This window comes from Petromyzon marinus, unplaced genomic scaffold (genome assembly GCF_048934315.1).
Source record: "Petromyzon marinus isolate PM22_M1 ecotype Great Lakes invasive population unplaced genomic scaffold, UKy_Petmar_22M1.pri1.0 PM_Scaffold_160, whole genome shotgun sequence".
NCBI lineage: Eukaryota > Metazoa > Chordata > Hyperoartia > Petromyzontiformes > Petromyzontidae > Petromyzon > Petromyzon marinus.
Genome location: NW_027423125.1, coordinates 141497 through 161416, shown reverse-complemented (window position 1 = coordinate 161416; position 19920 = coordinate 141497). Strand labels below are relative to the sequence as shown.

The window sequence follows — 19920 nt, the reverse complement described above, 5'->3', positions numbered from 1 at the left end:
ACACAGAGAGACACAGAGACAGACACTCAGATCCTGGACTTACTGAGAGACACAGAGACAGACACTCAGAGCCTGGACTCACAGAGCTACAACACAGAGACACAGAGAGAGACACTCAGATCCTGGACTCACTAAAGCTACAACACAGAGAGACACAGAGACAGACACTCAGATCCTGGACTCACTGAGAGACACAGAGACAGAGACAGACACTCAGAGCCTGGACTCACTAAAGCTACAACACAGAGACGCAGAAACAGACACTCAGACCCTGGACTCACAGAGCTACAACACAGAGACACAGACACTCAGACCCTGGACTCACTGAGAGACACAGAGACAGACACTCAGAGCCTGGACTCACAGAGCTACAACACAGAAACACAGAGACAGACACTCAGATCCTGGACTCACTAAAGCTACAACACAGAGAGACAGAGACACTCAGAGCCTGGGCAGCAGAGGTAGAGCCTGGACTCACAGAGCTACAACACAGAGAGACACAGAGACAGAGACACTCAGACCCTGGACTCACTGAGAGACACAGAGACAGACACTCAGAGCCTGGACTCACAGAGCTACAACACAGAGAGACACAGAGACAGCGACAGACACACAGAGCCTGGACTCACTGAGAGACACAGAGACAGCGACAGACACACAGAGCCTGGACTCACTGAGAGACACAGAGACACAGACACTCAGAGCCTGGACTCACTGAGAGACACAGAGACAGAGACAAACACTCAGAGCCTGGACTCACAGAGCTACAACACAGAGACAGAGACACTCAGACCCTGGACTCACTGAGAGACACAGAGACAGACACTCAGAGCCTGGACTCACAGAGCTACAACACAGAGAGACACAGAGACAGCAACAGACACTCAGAGCCTGGACTCACTGAGCTACAACACAGAGACACAGAGACAGACACTCAGAGCCTGGACTCACAGAGCTACAACACAGAGACACAGAGACAGACACTCAGAGCCTGGACTCACAAAGCTACAACACAGAGACAGAGACACTCAGACCCTGGACTCACAGAGAGACACAGAGACACAGAGACAGACACTCAGAGCCTGGACTCACTGAGAGACACAGAAACAGACACTCAGAGCCTGGACTCACTGAGAGACACAGAGACAGAGACAGACACCTAGAGCCTGGACTCACTAAAGCTACAACACAGAGACACAGAAACAGACACTCAGAGCCTGGACTGACAGAGCTACAACAGAGAGACACAGAGACAGACACTCAGAGCCTGGACTCACTGAGAGACACAGAGACACTCAGAGCCTGGACTCACAGAGCTACAACACAGAGACAGAGACACTCAGAGCCTGGACTCACTGAGAGACACAGAGACAGACACTCAGAGCCTGGATTCACTAAAGCTACAACACAGAGAGACACAGAGACAGACACTCAGATCCTGGACTCACTGAGAGACACAGAGACAGACACTCAGAGCCTGGACTCACAGAGCTACAACACAGAGACAGACAGGGAGAGAGACAGAGACACTCAGAGCCTGGACTCACTAAAGCTACAACACAGAGAGACACAGAGACAGACACTCAGATCCTGGACTCACTGAGAGACACAGAGACAGACACTCAGAGCCTGGACTCACAGAGCTATAACACAGAGACACAGACAGACAGGGAGAGAGACAGCGAGACACTCAACGAGCCTGGACTCACTAAAGCTACAACACAGAAAGACACAGACACTAAGAGCATGGGCAGCAGAGGTACAGAATGGAATCACAGAGCTACAACACAGAGAGAGAGAGATAGACACAGAGGGAGACATGCAAATACAGAGAGATTGAGAGGTTAAGATGGAGACAAAGGGAGACAGAAAGAGACAGATAAGCACAGACAGATAGATGTCTATACAGGGTAGTCCCCGACTAACGATGGAGATGCATTACGACGACCACCATCGTAAGTCGAAAATATCCTAAGTCGAAGATGCCCTTAGCCTAACCCAGGAGTCTTAAGGAATGGTGATAATTTAGCAAAACAGAGCAATTTACAGTAGCGTACTGTATAAACTATATACTGTATGTATTTATTAGAATACTGTATTGCACAGTAAAAGTTAAAGTAAAAAAAAACAAGGTAAATTCTTAGCCTACCTATGTGAACTGCAATTTCATAGAAAGTTTTTTTCAGGAAACAATCCTATATCTGCTATAAAAACTTTTAACATGCATTGAACGTAACGTATCATAGCGTGGTAACCCTAAAATGAAATCGCTGAAGCTACGCATCACACATGCATTGAACGTAACGTATCATATTCTACTGTACTCGCCAAGATTCTGTCCGTCGTCTGCACACTTGAACGATGTTTAGGTTGTTGATGGCTACATTAACTTAGTTGTCGGAAGAGGAGGATGGCGATGATAAAGTTGCAGTATCGTACCCCATAGTACGCTGCTGCGTTTGCCTGCCGCGCGAAATTAAAAAATATTCTTCAATTTTGTCGCTGTCGCCATCGTAAAATCCAAATATCGTAAGTCGGACCATCGTACGTCGGGGACTGCCTGTACACACGTAGACGCAGTTACTCGAGACAGAATGTAATGTAACCAGAACATTAAAAAACACATATTATTGGTTCTTTCGATGACGTCACGTAGAAGGGAAACAATAAAATAATAAAAATATGAAACACAAAATCATCAGCTGATGATGATTGCTTATTGTGTTGCAGTCGAAACGTCGTGAGAATTTTTATTGTTTTATATTATTTTATTGTTTCCCTTCTTCTACGTGGTGGTGACTTTACCGAAAGAAGCAAGAATAGGAATCCCTGCAGTCACGAAAGCTTTAAATCAAAATTAAAAACCACGTCAAAACAATCTCAAATTGTGCGCAAACGATTGACACCATCCTCAACGATCTCATGAGGATCTTTGAAATCGCGCAAAGATCTCAATTAATTAAAATCAGACGCTTCAAATCAGACAAAATAAAAATCACAGATCTCTTCAAACGATTCAAATCGCGTCCAAACCATGCAACGGAAGTACTGGAAAAAGCGATTTCAAAGCAAGCAGAAATCACCCAAAAGCCATCGAAAATATCGCGGAAACACCCCCGAAAAAATCGCGGAAAGATCTCCACGAAAACACTAGAAATGAAGTTTAGTCCCTGGGGTTAATGTTTATGTTTTTTTGTTTTAATATATATCCGTTCCGCCAAAAAAAACACCGCCGTTGACACGGGAATTGGGCATCAAAGGAAGGCGAGTCTGAGGTCCAAGCCGCTGACACGCACAAACGGTGCGTCGCTGCGTTGGCCGAGGCCACGGATCGGCCAACCCCCCCCCGCCCCGCCCCACAACCTATACGTATCGTTGGGTTGTCTGTGAGAGAGTTAAAAAAAAGAAAGAAGAGAGCTTCACAGCTCATCGGATTCCTCCGGGACTGAAAGACGCATTTACGATTTCCGATTCGACAAAGTTTAACGTCGGTCGAAAACTCGCGGGGAGGCGGCGGGGGGGGAGGACGTGGGGGGAGGTCCTCTATGGGGAGGCGAAACGTCAACCGGGGAAGTAAAAAAACCCCAAAAACCTTAAGCCAATTGTCACCAAAAAAACACATGGGAGACCTTTTTGGGGCCAGTATCAAAGTATGAAAAAAAGAAAATTGGTGTTTTACCCTTTCTGGCAGTAATAAAACAACAGGGGCCGTATTCTTGGTTCTTTCGGTAGAGTCACGTAGAAGGGAAACAAGAAAATAATAAAAAATATATATAAAATAAAACTATGTAAATGTTGTGATTTAAAGCTTTCGTGACTGCAGTAATTCATATTCTTAGTTTTTTCGGTAAAGTCACGTTGAAGGGAAACAACAATATATTGTTTTAAATTTATTATATTATTTTGTTGTTTCCCTTCAACGTGACTTTACCGAAAAAACTAAGAATATGTAAATGTTGTTTTACCATATTTGTATTATTTTATTGTTTCCCTTCCTCTCACGTGGTGGTAACCTTAACCGAGAGAACCGAGAGTACGAATCCCTGCACAGTCACGAAAGCTTCAAATCAAATTTTCAACGCGGAGTCGTGTTTAAAATGTTCGAACACCGAATGGTAGCCTTTCGCAATGACCCACACCGCACGGTACCTGTGGTGAACACGCAAACAAAAAAAACATTTCCCCAATACTCTTTGGGTTCTAGATTTAAAGCTTTCGTGACTGCTAGGATCCATACTCTTTGCTTCTCTTGGCTAAAGTCACGTTCTTTCGGCAAAGTCCACCTAGTCAGAAATAAAATAAAATGAAACAAATGACGACGTTTCGATCGCAACGCAGGCGGCCGTCATCAGGCAAGCGATGACGACACTGCACGCAGACGCGCGACTTTACCCGCAGGGCCAAAGAACATGGGGTCGCTGCAGTCACGAAAGCTTCGAAATCAAGATTTCTCTGATAATTAATATCTGATGCATCGTCCTTTTTAAAAAAAAAAAAATTCTTGCTGTGGTTTTCACACCTGATGACGATGATGATGATGATTGCTTGGTGTTGCGTGTCGAAACGCCGTGAGAATTTTATTGTTTTAAAATTTTAATTTTATTGTTTCCCTTCCACGTGGTGGTGACTTGACCGAAAGAACCAAGAATATGAATCCCTGCAGTCACGAAAGCTTTAAATAAAATAATAATGTAACTGTAGTGTTATATGGCAATGTATTTAATAATAATGTAATTGTAGTGTTACATGGTATTGTATTTAATAATAATGTAACTGTACTGTTATATGGTATTGTATTTAATAATAATGTAACTGTAGTGTTACATGGTATTGTATTTAATAATAATGTAACTGGAGTGTTATATGGCATTGTATTTAATAATAATGTAACTGTATTGTTACATGGTATTGTCTTTAATAATAATTTAACTGTAGTGTTACATGGCAATGTCTTTAATAATAATGTAACTGTAGTGTTATATGGTATTGTAATTAATAATAATGTAATTGTAGTGTTATATGGTATTGTATTTAATAATAATGTAACTGTAGTGTTATATGGTATTGTATTTAATAATAATGTAACTGTAGTGTTACATGGTATTGTATTTAATAATAATGTAACTGTAGTGTTATATGGTATTGTAATTAATAATAATGTAATTGTAGTGTTATATGGTATTGTATTTAATAATAATGTAAATGTAGTGTTATATGGTATTGTCTTTAATAATAATGTAACTGTAGTGTTATATGGTATTGTATTTAATAATAATGTAACTGGAGTGTTATATGGTATTGTATTTAATAATAATGTAACTGTAGTGTTACATGGTATTGTATTTAATAATAATGTAGCTGTAGTGTTACATGGTATTGTATTTAATAATAATGTAACTGTAGTGATATATGGTATTGTATTTAATAATAATGTAACTGTATTGTTATATGGTATTGTATTTAATAATAATGTAACTGGAGTGTTATATGGTATTGTATTTAATAATAATGTAACTGCAGTGTTATATGGTATTGTATTTAATAATAATGTAACTGGAGTGTTATATGGTATTGTATTTCATAATAATGTAACTGGAGTGTTATATGGTATTGTATTTAATAATAATGTAACTGTAGTGTTACATGGTATTGTATTTAATAATAATGTAACTGTAGTGTTACATGGTATTGTATTTAATAATAATGTAACTGTAGTGTTACATGGTATTGTATTTAATAATAATGTAACTGTAGTGTTATATGGTATTGTATTTAATAATAATGTTACTGTAGTGTTATATGGTATTGTATTTAATAATAATGTAATTGTAGTGTTACATGGTTTTGTATTTAATAATAATAATTTAACTGTAGTGTTACATGGTATTGTATTTAATAATAATGTAACTGTAGTGTTATATGGTATTGTATTTAATAATAATGTAACTGGAGTGTTACATGGTATTGTCTTTAATAATAATGTAACTGTAGTGTTACATGGTATTGTATTTAATAATAATGTAACTGTAGTGTTACATGGTATTGTATTTAATAATAATGTAACTGTGTTATATGGTATTGTATTTAATAATAATGTAACTGTAGTGTTACATGGCAATGTATTTAATAATAATGTAACTGTAGTGTTACATGGTATTGTATTTAATAATAATGTAACTGTAGTGTTATATGGTATTGTATTTAATAATAATGTAATTGTAGTGTTACATGGTATTGTATTTAATAATAATGTAACTGTGTTATATGGCATTGTATTTAATAATAATGTAACTGTAGTGTTATATGGTATTGTATTTAATAATAATGTAACTGGAGTGTTACATGGTATTGTATTTAATAATAATGTAATTGTAGTGTTATATGGTATTGTATTTAATAATAATAATGTAACTGTAGTGTTACATGGTATTGTATTTAATAATAATGTAACTGTAGTGTTATATGGTAGTGTATTTAATAATAATGTAATTGTAGTGTTATATGGCAGTGTATTTAATAATAATGTAACTGTATTGTTACATGGTATTGTAGTTAATAATAATGTAACTGGAGTGTTACATGGTATTGTATTTAATAATAATGTAACTGTAGTGTTATATGGTATTGTCTTTAATAATAATGTAACTGTAGTGTTACATGGTATTGTATTTAATAATAATGTAACTGGAGTGTTATATGGTATTGTATTTAATAATAATGTAACTGTAGTGTTATATGGTATTGTATTTAATAATAATAATGTAACTGTAGTGTTACATGGTATTGTATTTAATAATAATGTAACTGTAGTGTTATATGGTATTGTATTTAATAATAATGTAATTGTAGTGTTATATGGCAGTGTATTTAATAATAATGTAACTGTATTGTTACATGGTATTGTAGTTAATAATAATGTAACTGGAGTGTTACATGGTATTGTATTTAATAATAATGTAACTGTAGTGTTATATGGTATTGTATTTAATAATAATAATGTAATTGTAGTGTTACATGGTATTGTATTTAATAATAATGTAACTGCAGTGTTACATGGCAATGTCTTTAATAATAATGTAACTGTAGTGTTATATGGTAGTGTAGTTAATAATAATGTAACTGTAGTGTTACATGGTAATGTATTTAATAATAATGTAATTGTAGTGTTATATGGCAATGTCTTTAATAATAATGTAAATGTAGTGTTACATGGCATTGTCTTTAATAATAATGTAACTGTAGTGATATATGGTATTGTATTGAATAATAATGTAACTTTAGTGTTATATGGTATTGTATTTAATAATGTAACTGTAGTGTTACATGGCAATGTCTTTAATAATAATGTAACTGTAGTGTTACATGGTATTGTATTTAATAATAATGTAACTGGAGAGTTACATGGCAGTCTTTTAAAATATTAATTAATTAATATTAAAGACACTGCCATAGAACAGTATAGTTACATTATAATGCAACTACAGTAAAACCATGGATTGCGAGTAACTTGGTCTGCGAGTGTTTTGCAGGAACGAGCAACAATTTTATAATAAATATTAATTTGATAAACGAGCGAGGGTCTTAGCAATACGAGCAGTGTACACGTATACACGCTTTGTACTGCCGAGCGTCACGTGATCACAACTGATGTACGAGTGATTTGGATTACAAACACGTTTCCGGAACGAATTATGCTCCTCGCAATCCAAGGTTTTTGCTGTACAACATTGTACGGCAGTGTCTTTGAAACCGATTAGCCTACACCAGAGACATCAGACTTCCTTATGGCCTAGTCTCGCCACCAGCGTCAGCCCAGCGAACAACGCCAAAAGGCGAACAGCACAAGGACAATGCACTATCAGGGCATTTATAGCTTGGGGTGAGCATCTTTCAAAGACAATGTCTATAAATGATCAGAGCGGTCTGTTTGCATGTTCACCGCAAGTACCGTGTGTGTGGTTAATGCAGTGACTTGATTCCTGGCAAAAGGTTTTCATTTGGTGTTTGAACATCTTAACACAACTCCTGTTATGAGACCTCCTTTGCCAGTAACAAGATATAGTAATAGGTTTTTACCCTTTTATCTGGCACCAAAACTGACACCTTTATACAAGGGATCATGTTTGCAATAACCACAACACAAGCAGTCAAAATGCAAACAAAAAGAGACAACTCTGATAATAATATTGGCACTGTCCTTGAAGTTGATTGGTCCACACCAGAGACGGATTTTCTTAGAGCCCCTTAGTCTCTCCACTGGTGTTGGACCAGAAGACGCCAAAAGGCGTACAACTCAAAAAACAGCGCACTATCAGAGTATTGAGGGCTCGGGGTGAGCATTTACATTATGAGACCTCCTTTGCCAGTAACAAGACACCTTTATACATGACCCCTTGTATAAAGGTGTCAGTTTTGGTGCCAGATAAAAGGGTAAAAACCTATTACTACAACTCCCCTTGTTTTATTGCTGCGGAAAGGATAAAACCAATTGTCATCGTTAATCTACGGGCGGGGGGACTAGCCCAACCGCTTGAGACTCATTGAGATCACGCAAAGGATCCCTAAGAATCACCAAAGACACGCACAATCAAAGGACAGACGAATCTTCTTTGGTTCTTCCGGTAAAGGCACGTAGAATGAGAATCAAATGACTTTACCGAAAGAACCAAAGAAGATGAATCCTTGCAGTCACGAAAGCTTTAAATCGAAGGACAAAAAAATCGCAAAAGGAGCTTCCCAAAGGATGTAAATCACCCCACGATTGTTGAAATGAAAGCAAAAAAATTAGATTTCCCTGGGGTCAGAGGTTAGAGGTGGCAGGAGTGGGATTGGGGTGGGGGTCAAGGGGGTCAGTCCCCCCCCCCTCCCCGCCACCCCCACCACTCCCCCACGCCCCCCCCCCATCCGGTTGCTCTCTCACTGTTGCAGTCGCAGCAGGAATCGCAGCACGAACCAAAGCTGCAGCCGATGTCGCTACAATCACAGAGGTGGGCGCGGGTGCTTCTGAAACGCTGAGCAACGCACGCGCACACAGACACACGCACACAGTCAGACACGCACACAGACACACGCACACACAGTCAGACGCACACAGTCACACACACCGTCACACACACACCGTCACATGCACACCATCACACGCACAGTCAGACACGCACACAGTCAGACACACACACAAGACACATGCACACACAGACACACACAAAGACACACGTACAGTCAGACACGCACACAGTCGGACACATGCACACAGTCACAACAACAATAACCGCCATTCGCCACTAAGTGGAGGTGACGTCACCACGACGCTTGTGCCAGGCTATGTGCACCCTGAGGCCACGTGAAGTGTCGGCGCCCACTGGCAGGAGGTCATGGGGCAGACCCAGGTGCCACGGGTCGACTGAGATGACCGGCTGATGCACCACCTGTGCCCCCTACTGTGCCAACTTGCTGTGCTTTAGCCACCCGGCGCTCCGCTCGTTGTTCTGAGCGTCGCTCCTCCGCCCTCCGTTGTTGTTGGAGAGCGACTACCTCCAACTGCCCAGTAGCATCCTTCACGAGCCTCCTCCACAGAGGCCGATCTTGACACCGCTGGTACCAGTCATCGGCAAGTCCACTCAGCTCCACGTCCTCCTGTACCACATCACTCCATCTCTTCTCTAGCCCGTGCCGCGCCCGTTTAGCCCCCTTGATCCAGCCGAACAAAAGCTGTTGGGGCATGCAGTGATTAGGCATGTAGGTTACATGGCCCAGCCAACGCAGCCTTGCCTGCCTGAGGAGCTCACCGATAGGACTTTGATCTTTCGAGGATTTGTGAGCTCCTCACACAATCCAGTCTGGTTAACCCCAGGATTCATCGTAGGCAGGCCAGCCTAAATGTTTCTAACCGGCGAAGATGTTCTATTAGGGGGGGTCCACGTTTCGCAAGCGTAAAGAAGGGAGGGAATGACTGTGGCCGAGAAGACCCGAAGCTTTGTGCGGAGTGACAGACCAGGTAGCTTCCACACAGCGTTACGCAACCTATGAAAAGATATTGCCGCTCGACTGATTCGGAGTGAGACCTCTGCTGTTAAACCGGAGCAGGTCATGAGCACACTGCCCAGGTATGGGAAACTCCCCACTCTCAGAAGAAGAGCCACACCCTGTTGTTTGGCAGTCTCCTACCCCGAGTAGAGGACTGTCCACCCCTCATGGTGGCAGGAGCCAGAGCCGGTTCACCGGACCTCCAGGCGGTACCGGTCCAGTTCCCGACAGAGGAGTGGCAGTCTCTCCTCCGCAGTGAGCGTTCGAACATTCCACGTGGCCACACGAAGCAGCTTTTTGTTGTTTCTGGAGGAGCCCCGAGGGTAAGAATTCAGTCTCCTGGCTTCCCCCGGGGCCTCCGGCACAAGCTTATTTATTAAATTTTGTCGTCATGGTTTAGTGGTAGTTAATTGAAGGTGGAGGGGTTACCAGCCCCTCGCAACCAATCCAGAGCCCCCATTTGGCCGCTGTGGTGGTTACAAACGCCATGAGGGGAAAATCCAATCGGAATTGGCACACAACCACACACAGACACAGACACAGACAGGCACAGACAGACGTATACGCGATCACACGCAATCACACGCACACACACACACAGACAGACAAAGACACAGTCAAACGCACACAGACACACGCACAAAGACAGACACGCAGAGACACGGCCACACAGACGACACACAGACACACAGACTTACAGATTTTATTTAAGTTTTTCTTCCGGTCCTATTCCGACGATGTACGTACGACGACACACGTACGCCGTCGGAAAGGGTTAAAGGTCACCCACGGTGGCAAGGAGGCTGCTACTCCGCTAACAGCGTTTGCCCCGACAGTCTGTTAAGGCTAGGAGATGCTCACTACCTTGCAGGAGGTTGAGAGTTCGATCCCGGACGCGAACCGTGCCCGTTGATGCACATTTCGAGTTTGCGTCTCCCTCTCCCCGGGATGGTCACTGCATTAGTTTTTTTCTCCAGAGTCCTCCGATTTTTCCCACCACACTTACAATCGACGTCACGCATCCAAGGAGTATTTGGCCGCTACTGTGAATTTCTGCACGTTACGATGACAGCAGACGCTCTGTTGAGCCGCTGTCAACGCTGCGATGGCCAGGTCGCTGCCGAGAAAACAGGAGCATAGCTCGGTGTCTCTACGGATCTCAAAGTCAATCATCACAATCCATGGGGGGCAGGTAGCCCGGTAGTAGTGGTGGTAGTCGTAGGTGGACCACCGCCCATTTTGCCATGCGGCGTTTCCACTCTCCCCTCTCTCTGTCTTGTCGTGCCAATGTCATACCACGTCAACCCATACGGTTTACCCCGTATTCTTGTGCAGGGAAATTGAGTTTTCAGGCCCATACGGCGTACAGCCGTTTCAATACTGACAACATAAAAACGTCTATTTGTTTGTGTTTCTTCCTTGTGATGGGACTGTGTAGGATGAACGTTGAGATTTGTAAGGGCACCGGGTGACCAATAATGTTTGAATTGGTCTGCAGTAAGGTAGGGCACTAATAAGGGGTTGACAAGCTATGGTGGTGGTGAGTGTAGTGGTGAGTGTAGTGGTGAGTGTCGTGGTCAATGTACTAGTGGTGGGTGTAGTGGTGAGTGTGCAAGTGGTTATTGTGGTCGTGAGTGAACTCGTGGTGAGTGTAATGGTGAGTGTACTAGTGGTGAGTGTAGTGGTGAGTGTCGTGGTCAATGTACTAGTGGTGGGTGTAGTGGTGAGTGTGCAAGTGGTTAGTGTGGTCCTGAGTGTACACGTGGTGAGTGTAATGGTGAGTGTACTAGTGGTGAGTGTAGTGGTGAGTGTAGTGGTGAGTGTAATGGTGAGTGTACTAGTGGTGAGTGTAGTGGTGAGTGTAGTGGTGAGTGTAATGGTGAGTGTACTAGTGGTGAGTGTAGTGGTGAGTGTAGTGGTGAGTGTAATGGTGAGTGTACCAGTGGCGAGTGTAGTGCTGGTGATAGTCTATTTGTTTGTGTTCCTCCCTTGTGATGGGTGAACGTTGGGCTTCATGACGTGGCACGGGGTCACCGATAGGGTCTGAGTTGGCCCGTGATAAGGTAGAGGAGGGCAATGATACGGGGTTGACGGCTCTGCAATACGCTCAAAGCCAGCGGCCACACATCTTCGTTGGCTCGACTGGTTTGTAGGGTTCAGTTTAGACAGCCGAGGGAGTTTGGCGCGAGCGCGAGCGGCCTCACGTTGGGACGAGGGCAGCAGGAGTCAAGGCAGCCGGCCACGGTGGGCACTCGGCAATCGCAGCTCTGAGCACAGCTCAGACAGCAGTCGGTGCAGGAGGAGGAGGAGGAGGGGGAGCAACAGCCGTCGGGATCACACGGGGAGCCTCCCCTTTCCTGCGTGTACACACACACACACACGCACACACACGCGCGCACAGGGGGAGCAGATAGTCAGAGAAAGAAACGTATAGAAATGCAGAGAGCGAGACACAGAGAGAGAGAGAGAGAGACAGAGAAAGAAACGTATAGAAATGCAGAGAGCGAGACACCGAGAGAGAGAGAGATACAGAGAGACAGAGAGAGAAACGTATAGAAATGCAGAGAGCGAGACACCGAGAGAGAGAGATACAGAGAGACAGAGAGAGAAACGTATAGAAATGCAGAGAGCGAGACACCGAAAGAGAGAGAGATACAGAGAGACAGAGAGAGAAACGTATAGAAATGCGGAGAGCGACACACCGAGAGAGATAGAGAGAGATACAGAGAGACAGAGAAAGAAACGTATAGAAATGCAGAGAGCGAGACACCAAGAGAGAGAGAGAGAGACAGAGAGACAGAGAAAGAAACATATCGAAATGCAGAGAGCGAGACACCGAGAGATAGAGATACAGAGTGACAGAGAAAGAAACGTATAGAAATGCAGAGAGCGAGACACAGAGAGAGAGAGACAGAGAAAGAAACGTATAGAAATGCAGAGAGCGAGACACCGAGAGAGATACAGAGAAAGAAACGTATAGAAATGCAGAGAGCGAGACACCGAGAGAGAGAGAGATACAGAGAGACAGAGGAAGAAACGTATAGAAATGCAGAGAGCGAGACACCGAGAGAGAGAGATAGAGATACAGAGAGACTGAGAAAGAAACGTATAGAAATGCAGAGAGCGAGACACCGAGAGAGAGAGAGAGATACAGAGAGACTGAGAAAGAAAAGTATAGAAATGCAGAGAGTGAGACACCGAGAGAGAGAGATACAGAGATACAGAGAAAGAAACGTATAGAAATGCAGAGAGCGAGACACCGAGAGAGAGAGAGAGATACAGAGAGACTGAGAAAGAAACGTATAGAAATGCAGAGAGCGAGACACCGAGAGAATGAGAGAGTTACAGAGAGACAGAGAAAGAAACGTATAGAAATGCAAAGCGAGACACCGAGAGAGAGAGAGATACAGAGAGACAGAGAAAGAAACGTATAGAAATGCAGAGAGCGAGACACCGAGAGAGAGAGAGATACAGAGAGACAGAGAAAGAAACGTATAGAAATGCAGAGAGCGAGACACAGAGAGAGAGAGATACAGAGATACAGAGAGACAGAGAAAGAAACGTATAGAAATGCAGAGAGCGAGACACCGAGAGAGAGAGAGAGATACAGAGAGACAGAGAGAGAAACGTATAGAAATGCAGAGAGCGAGACACCGAGAGAGAGAGAGATACAGAGAGACAGAGAGACAGAGAAAGAAACGTATAGAAATGCAGAGAACGAGACACCGAGAGAGAGAGAGAGATACAGAGAGACAGAGAGAGAAACGTATAGAAATGCAGAGAGCGAGACACCGAGAGAGAGAGAGATACAGAGAGACAGAGAGAGAAACATATAGAAATGCAGAGAGCGAGACACCAAGAGAGAGAGAGAGATACAGAGACAGAGAAAGAAACGTATAGAAATGCAGAGAGCGAGACACCGAGAGAGAGAGAGAGATACAGAGAGACAGAGAAAGAAACGTATAGAAATGCAGAGAGCGAGACACCGAGAGAGAGAGAGAGATACAGAGAGACAGAGAAAGAAACATATAGAAATGCAGAGAGCGAGACACCGAGAGAGAGAGAGAGACAGAGAGACAGAGAGAGAAATGTATAAAAATGCAGAGAGCGAGACACCGAGAGAGAGAGAGATACAGAGAGACAGAGAGAGAAACGTATAGAAATGCAGAGAGCGAGACACCGAGAGAGAGAGAGAGAGAGATACAGAGAGACAGAGAGAGAAACGTATAGAAATGCAGAGAGCGAGACACCGAGAGAGAGAGATACAGAGGGACAGAGAAAGAAACGTATAGACATGCAGAGAGCGAGACACCGAGAGAGAGAGATACAGAGAGACAGAGAGACAGAGAAAGAAACGTATAGAAATGCAGAGAGCGAGACACCGAGAGAGAGAGAGATACAGAGAGACAGAAAAAGAAACGTATAGAAATTCAGAGAGCGAGACACCGAGAGAGAGAGAGAGAGAGAGATAGAGAGACAGAGAAAGAAACGTATAGAAATGCAGAGAGCGAGACACCGAGAGAGAGAGAGAGAGATACAGAGAGACAGAGAAAGAAACGTATAGAAATGCAGAGAGCGAGACACCGAGAGAAAGAGAGAGATACAGAGAGACAGAGAAAGAAACTTATAGAAATGCAGAGAGCGAGACACCGAGAGAGAGAGAGAGATACAGAGAGACAGAGATAGAAACGTACAGAAATGCAGAGAGCGAGACACCGAGAGAGAGAGATACAGAGAGACAGAGAGAGAAACATATAGAAATGCAGAGAGCGAGACACCGAGAGAGAGAGAGATACAGAGAGACAGAGAGAGAAACATATAGAAATGCAGAGAGCGAGACACCGAGAGAGAGAGAGAGATACAGAGAGACAGAGAAAGAAAATTATAGAAATGCAGAGAGCGAGACACCGAGAGAGAGAGAGAGAGATACAGAGAGACAGAGAAAGAAACGTATAGAAATGCAGAGAGCGAGACACCGAGAGAGAGAGAGAGATACAGAGAGACAGAGAAAGAAACTTATAGAAATGCGGAGAGGGAGACACCGAGAGAGAGAGAGAGATATACAGAGAGACAGAGAAAGAAACGTATAGAAATGCAGAGAGGGAGACACCGAGAGAGAGAGAGATATACAGAGAGACAGAGAAAGAAACGTACAGAAATGCGGAGAGCGAGACACCGAGAGAGAGAGAGAGATACAGAGAGACTGAGAAAGAAACGTATAGAAATGCAGAGAGCGAGACACCGAGAGAGAGAGAGATACAGAGAGATACAGAGAAAGAAACTTATAGAAATGCAGAGAGCGAGACACTGAGAGAGAGATACAGAGAAAGAAACGTATAGAAATGCAGAGAGCGAGACACCGAGAGAGAGAGAGAGATACAGAGAGACAGAGAGACAGAGAAAGAAGCGTATAGAAATGCAGAGAGCGAGACACCGAGAGAGAGATACAGAGAGACAGAGAAAGAAACTTATAGAAATGCAGAGAGCGAGACACCGAGAGAGAGAGAGATACAGAGAGACAGAGGAAGAAACGTATAGAAATGCAGAGAGCGAGACACCGAGAGAGAGAGAGAGAGATACAGAGAGACAGAGAGAGAAACGTATAGAAATGCAGAGAGCGAGACACCGAGAGAGAGAGAGATACAGAGGGACAGAGAAAGAAACGTATAGACATGCAGAGAGCGAGACACCGAGAGAGAGAGATACAGAGAGACAGAGAGACAGAGAAAGAAACGTATAGAAATGCAGAGAGCGAGACACCGAGAGAGAGAGAGATACAGAGAGACAGAAAAAGAAACGTATAGAAATTCAGAGAGCGAGACACCGAGAGAGAGAGATAGAGAGACAGAGAAAGAAACGTATAGAAATGCAGAGAGCGAGACACCGAGAGAGAGAGAGAGAGATACAGAGAGACAGAGAAAGAAACGTATAGAAATGCAGAGAGCGAGACACCGAGAGAAAGAGAGAGATACAGAGAGACAGAGAAAGAAACTTATAGAAATGCAGAGAGCGAGACACCGAGAGAGAGAGAGAGATACAGAGAGACAGAGATAGAAACGTACAGAAATGCAGAGAGCGAGACACCGAGAGAGAGAGATACAGAGAGACAGAGAGAGAAACATATAGAAATGCAGAGAGCGAGACACCGAGAGAGAGAGAGATACAGAGAGACAGAGAGAGAAACGTATAGAAATGCAGAGAGCGAGACACCGAGAGAGAGAGAGAGATACAGAGAGACAGAGAAAGAAACGTATAGAAATGCAGAGAGCGAGACACCGAGAGAGAGAGAGATACAGAGAGACAGAGAAAGAAACGTATATAAATGCAGAGAGCGAGACACCGAGAGAGAGAGAGATACAGAGAGACAGAGAGAGAAACGTATAGAAATGCAGAGAGCGAGACACCGAGAGAGAGAGACAGAGAGACAGAGAAAGAAACGTATAGAAATGCAGAGAGCGAGACACCGAGAGAGAGAGAGAGATACAGAGAGACAGAGAAAGAAACGTATAGAAATGCAGAGAGCGAGACACCGAGAGAGAGAGAGAGAGATACAGAGAGACAGAGAAAGAAACATATAGAAATGCAGAGAGCGAGACACCGAGAGAGAGAGACAGAGAGACAGAGAGAGAAACGTATAGAAATGCAGAGAGCGAGACACCGAGAGAGAGAGAGATACAGAGAGACAGAGAGAGAAACGTATAGAAATGCAGAGAGCGAGACACCGAGAGAGAGAGAGAGATACAGAGAGACAGAGAGAGAAACGTATAGAAATGCAGAGAGCGAGACACCGAGAGAGAGAGAGAGATACAGAGGGACAGAGAAAGAAACGTATAGACATGCAGAGAGCGAGACACCGAGAGAGAGAGATACAGAGAGACAGAGAGACAGAGAAAGAAACGTATAGAAATGCAGAGAGCGAGACACCGAGAGAGAGAGAGATACAGAGAGACAGAAAAAGAAACGTATAGAAATTCAGAGAGCGAGACACCGAGAGAGAGAGATAGAGAGACAGAGAAAGAAACGTATAGAAATGCAGAGAGCGAGACACCGAGAGAGAGAGAGATACAGAGAGACAGAGAAAGAAACGTATAGAAATGCAGAGAGCGAGACACCGAGAGAAAGAGAGAGATACAGAGAGACAGAGAAAGAAACTTATAGAAATGCAGAGAGCGAGACACCGAGAGAGAGAGAGAGATACAGAGAGACAGAGATAGAAACGTACAGAAATGCAGAGAGCGAGACACCGAGAGAGAGAGATACAGAGAGACAGAGAGAGAGAAACATATAGAAATGCAGAGAGCGAGACACCGAGAGAGAGAGAGATACAGAGAGACAGAGAGAGAAACATATAGAAATGCAGAGAGCGAGACACCGAGAGAGAGAGAGATACAGAGAGACAGAGAAAGAAAATTATAGAAATGCAGAGAGCGAGACACCGAGAGAGAGAGAGAGAGATACAGAGAGACAGAGAAAGAAACGTATAGAAATGCAGAGAGCGAGACACCGAGAGAGAGAGAGAGATACAGAGAGACAGAGAAAGAAACTTATAGAAATGCGGAGAGGGAGACACCGAGAGAGAGAGAGAGAGATATACAGAGAGACAGAGAAAGAAACGTATAGAAATGCAGAGAGGGAGACACCGAGAGAGAGAGAGAGATATACAGAGATACAGAGAAAGAAACGTATAGAAATGCAGAGAGCGAGACACCGAGAGAGAGAGAGATACAGAGAGATACAGAGAAAGAAACTTATAGAAATGCAGAGAGCGAGACACCGAGAGAGAGATACAGAGAAAGAAACGTATAGAAATGCAGAGAGCGAGACACCGAGAGAGAGAGAGAGATACAGAGAGACAGAGAGACAGAGAAAGAAGCGTATAGAAATGCAGAGAGCGAGACACCGAGAGAGAGATACAGAGAGACAGAGAAAGAAACTTATAGAAATGCAGAGAGCGAGACACCGAGAGAGAGAGAGAGATACAGAGAGACAGAGGAAGAAACGTATAGAAATGCAGAGAGCGAGACACCGAGAGAGAGAGAGATACAGAGAGACAGAGAGAGAAACGTATAGACATGCAGAGAGCGAGACACCGAGAGAGAGAGAGATACAGAGAGACAGAGAAAGAAACTTATAGAAATGCAGAGAGCGAGACACCGAGAGAGAGAGAGAGATACAGAGAGACAGAGAGAGAAACGTATAGAAATGCAGAGAGCGAGACACCGAGAGAGAGAGAGATACAGAGGGACAGAGAAAGAAACGTATAGACATGCAGAGAGCGAGACACCGAGAGAGAGAGATACAGAGAGACAGAGAAAGAAACGTATAGAAATGCAGAGAGCGAGACACCGAGAGAGAGAGAGAGATACAGAGAGACAGAAAAAGAAACGTATAGAAATTCAGAGAGCGAGACACCGAGAGAGAGAGAGAGAGATAGAGAGACAGAGAAAGAAACGTATAGAAATGCAGAGAGCGAGACACCGAGAGAGAGAGAGAGAGATACAGAGAGACAGAGAAAGAAACGTATAGAAATGCAGAGAGCGAGACACCGAGAGAAAGAGAGAGATACAGAGAGACAGAGAAAGAAACTTATAGAAATGCAGAGAGCGAGACACCGAGAGAGAGAGAGAGATACAGAGAGACAGAGATAGAAACGTACAGAAATGCAGAGAGCGAGACACCGAGAGAGAGAGATACAGAGAGACAGAGAGAGAAACATATAGAAATGCAGAGAGCGAGACACCGAGAGAGAGAGAGATACAGAGAGACAGAGAGAGAAACATATAGAAATGCAGAGAGCGAGACACCGAGAGAGAGAGAGATACAGAGAGACAGAGAAAGAAAATTATAGAAATGCAGAGAGCGAGACACCGAGAGAGAGAGATACAGAGAGACAGAGAAAGAAACGTATAGAAATGCAGAGAGCGAGACACCGAGAGAGAGAGAGAGATACAGAGAGACAGAGAAAGAAACTTATAGAAATGCGGAGAGGGAGACACCGAGAGAGAGAGAGAGATATACAGAGAAACAGAGAAAGAAACGTATAGAAATGCAGAGAGGGAGACACCGAGAGAGAGAGAGAGATATACAGAGAGACAGAGAAAGAAACGTACAGAAATGCGGAGAGCGAGACACCGAGAGAGAGAGAGAGATACAGAGAGACTGAGAAAGAAACGTATAGAAATGCAGAGAGCGAGACACCGAGAGAGAGAGAGAGATACAGAGAGATACAGAGAAAGAAACTTATAGAAATGCAGAGAGCGAGACACCGAGAGAGAGATACAGAGAAAGAAACGTATAGAAATGCAGAGAGCGAGACACCGAGAGAGAGAGAGAGATACAGAGAGACAGAGACAGAGAAAGAAGCGTATAGAAATGCAGAGAGCGAGACACCGAGAGAGAGATACAGAGAGACAGAGAAAGAAACTTATAGAAATGCAGAGAGCGAGACACCGAGAGAGAGAGAGATACAGAGAGACAGAGGAAGAAACGTATAGAAATGCAGAGAGCGAGACACCGAGAGAGAGAGAGATACAGAGAGACAGAGAGAGAAACGTATAGACATGCAGAGAGCGAGACACCGAGAGAGAGAGAGATACAGAGAGACAGAGAAAGAAACTTATAGAAATGCAGAGAGCGAGACACCGAGAGAGAGAGAGAGATACAGAGAGACAGAGAGAGAAACGTATAGAAATGCAGAGAGCGAGACACCGAGAGAGAGAGAGAGATACAGAGAGACAGAGAAAGAAAAGTATAGAAATGCAGAGAGCGAGACACCGAGAGAGAGAGAGATACAGAGAGACAGAGAAAGAAACGTATAGAAATGCAGAGAGTGAGACACCGAGAGAGAGAGAGAGATACAGAGAGACAGAGAAAGAAACGTATAGAAATGCAGAG

At 43.6% G+C, this 19920-nt stretch overlaps 1 protein-coding gene across 5 annotated transcripts in view; it reads right to left on the bottom strand.

The window, feature by feature from the left end:
• LOC116937036 (uncharacterized) overlaps positions 1–19920 on the bottom strand; it is a 37488-nt gene that overhangs the window by 4901 nt on the left and 12667 nt on the right. The window contains exons 3-5 of one of the 5 annotated variants that reach the window (XM_032944158.2): positions 12231–12383; positions 8924–9014; positions 1629–1646 (exon numbers count right to left, since the gene is read on the bottom strand). In XM_032944158.2, coding sequence (XP_032800049.2) covers positions 1639–1646; positions 8924–9014; positions 12231–12383 — 252 coding nt within the window. In that variant the 3' untranslated portion in view covers positions 1629–1638. The other 4 variants (XM_076063589.1, XM_076063590.1, XM_076063591.1 and 1 more) reach the window with 4 other exon arrangements.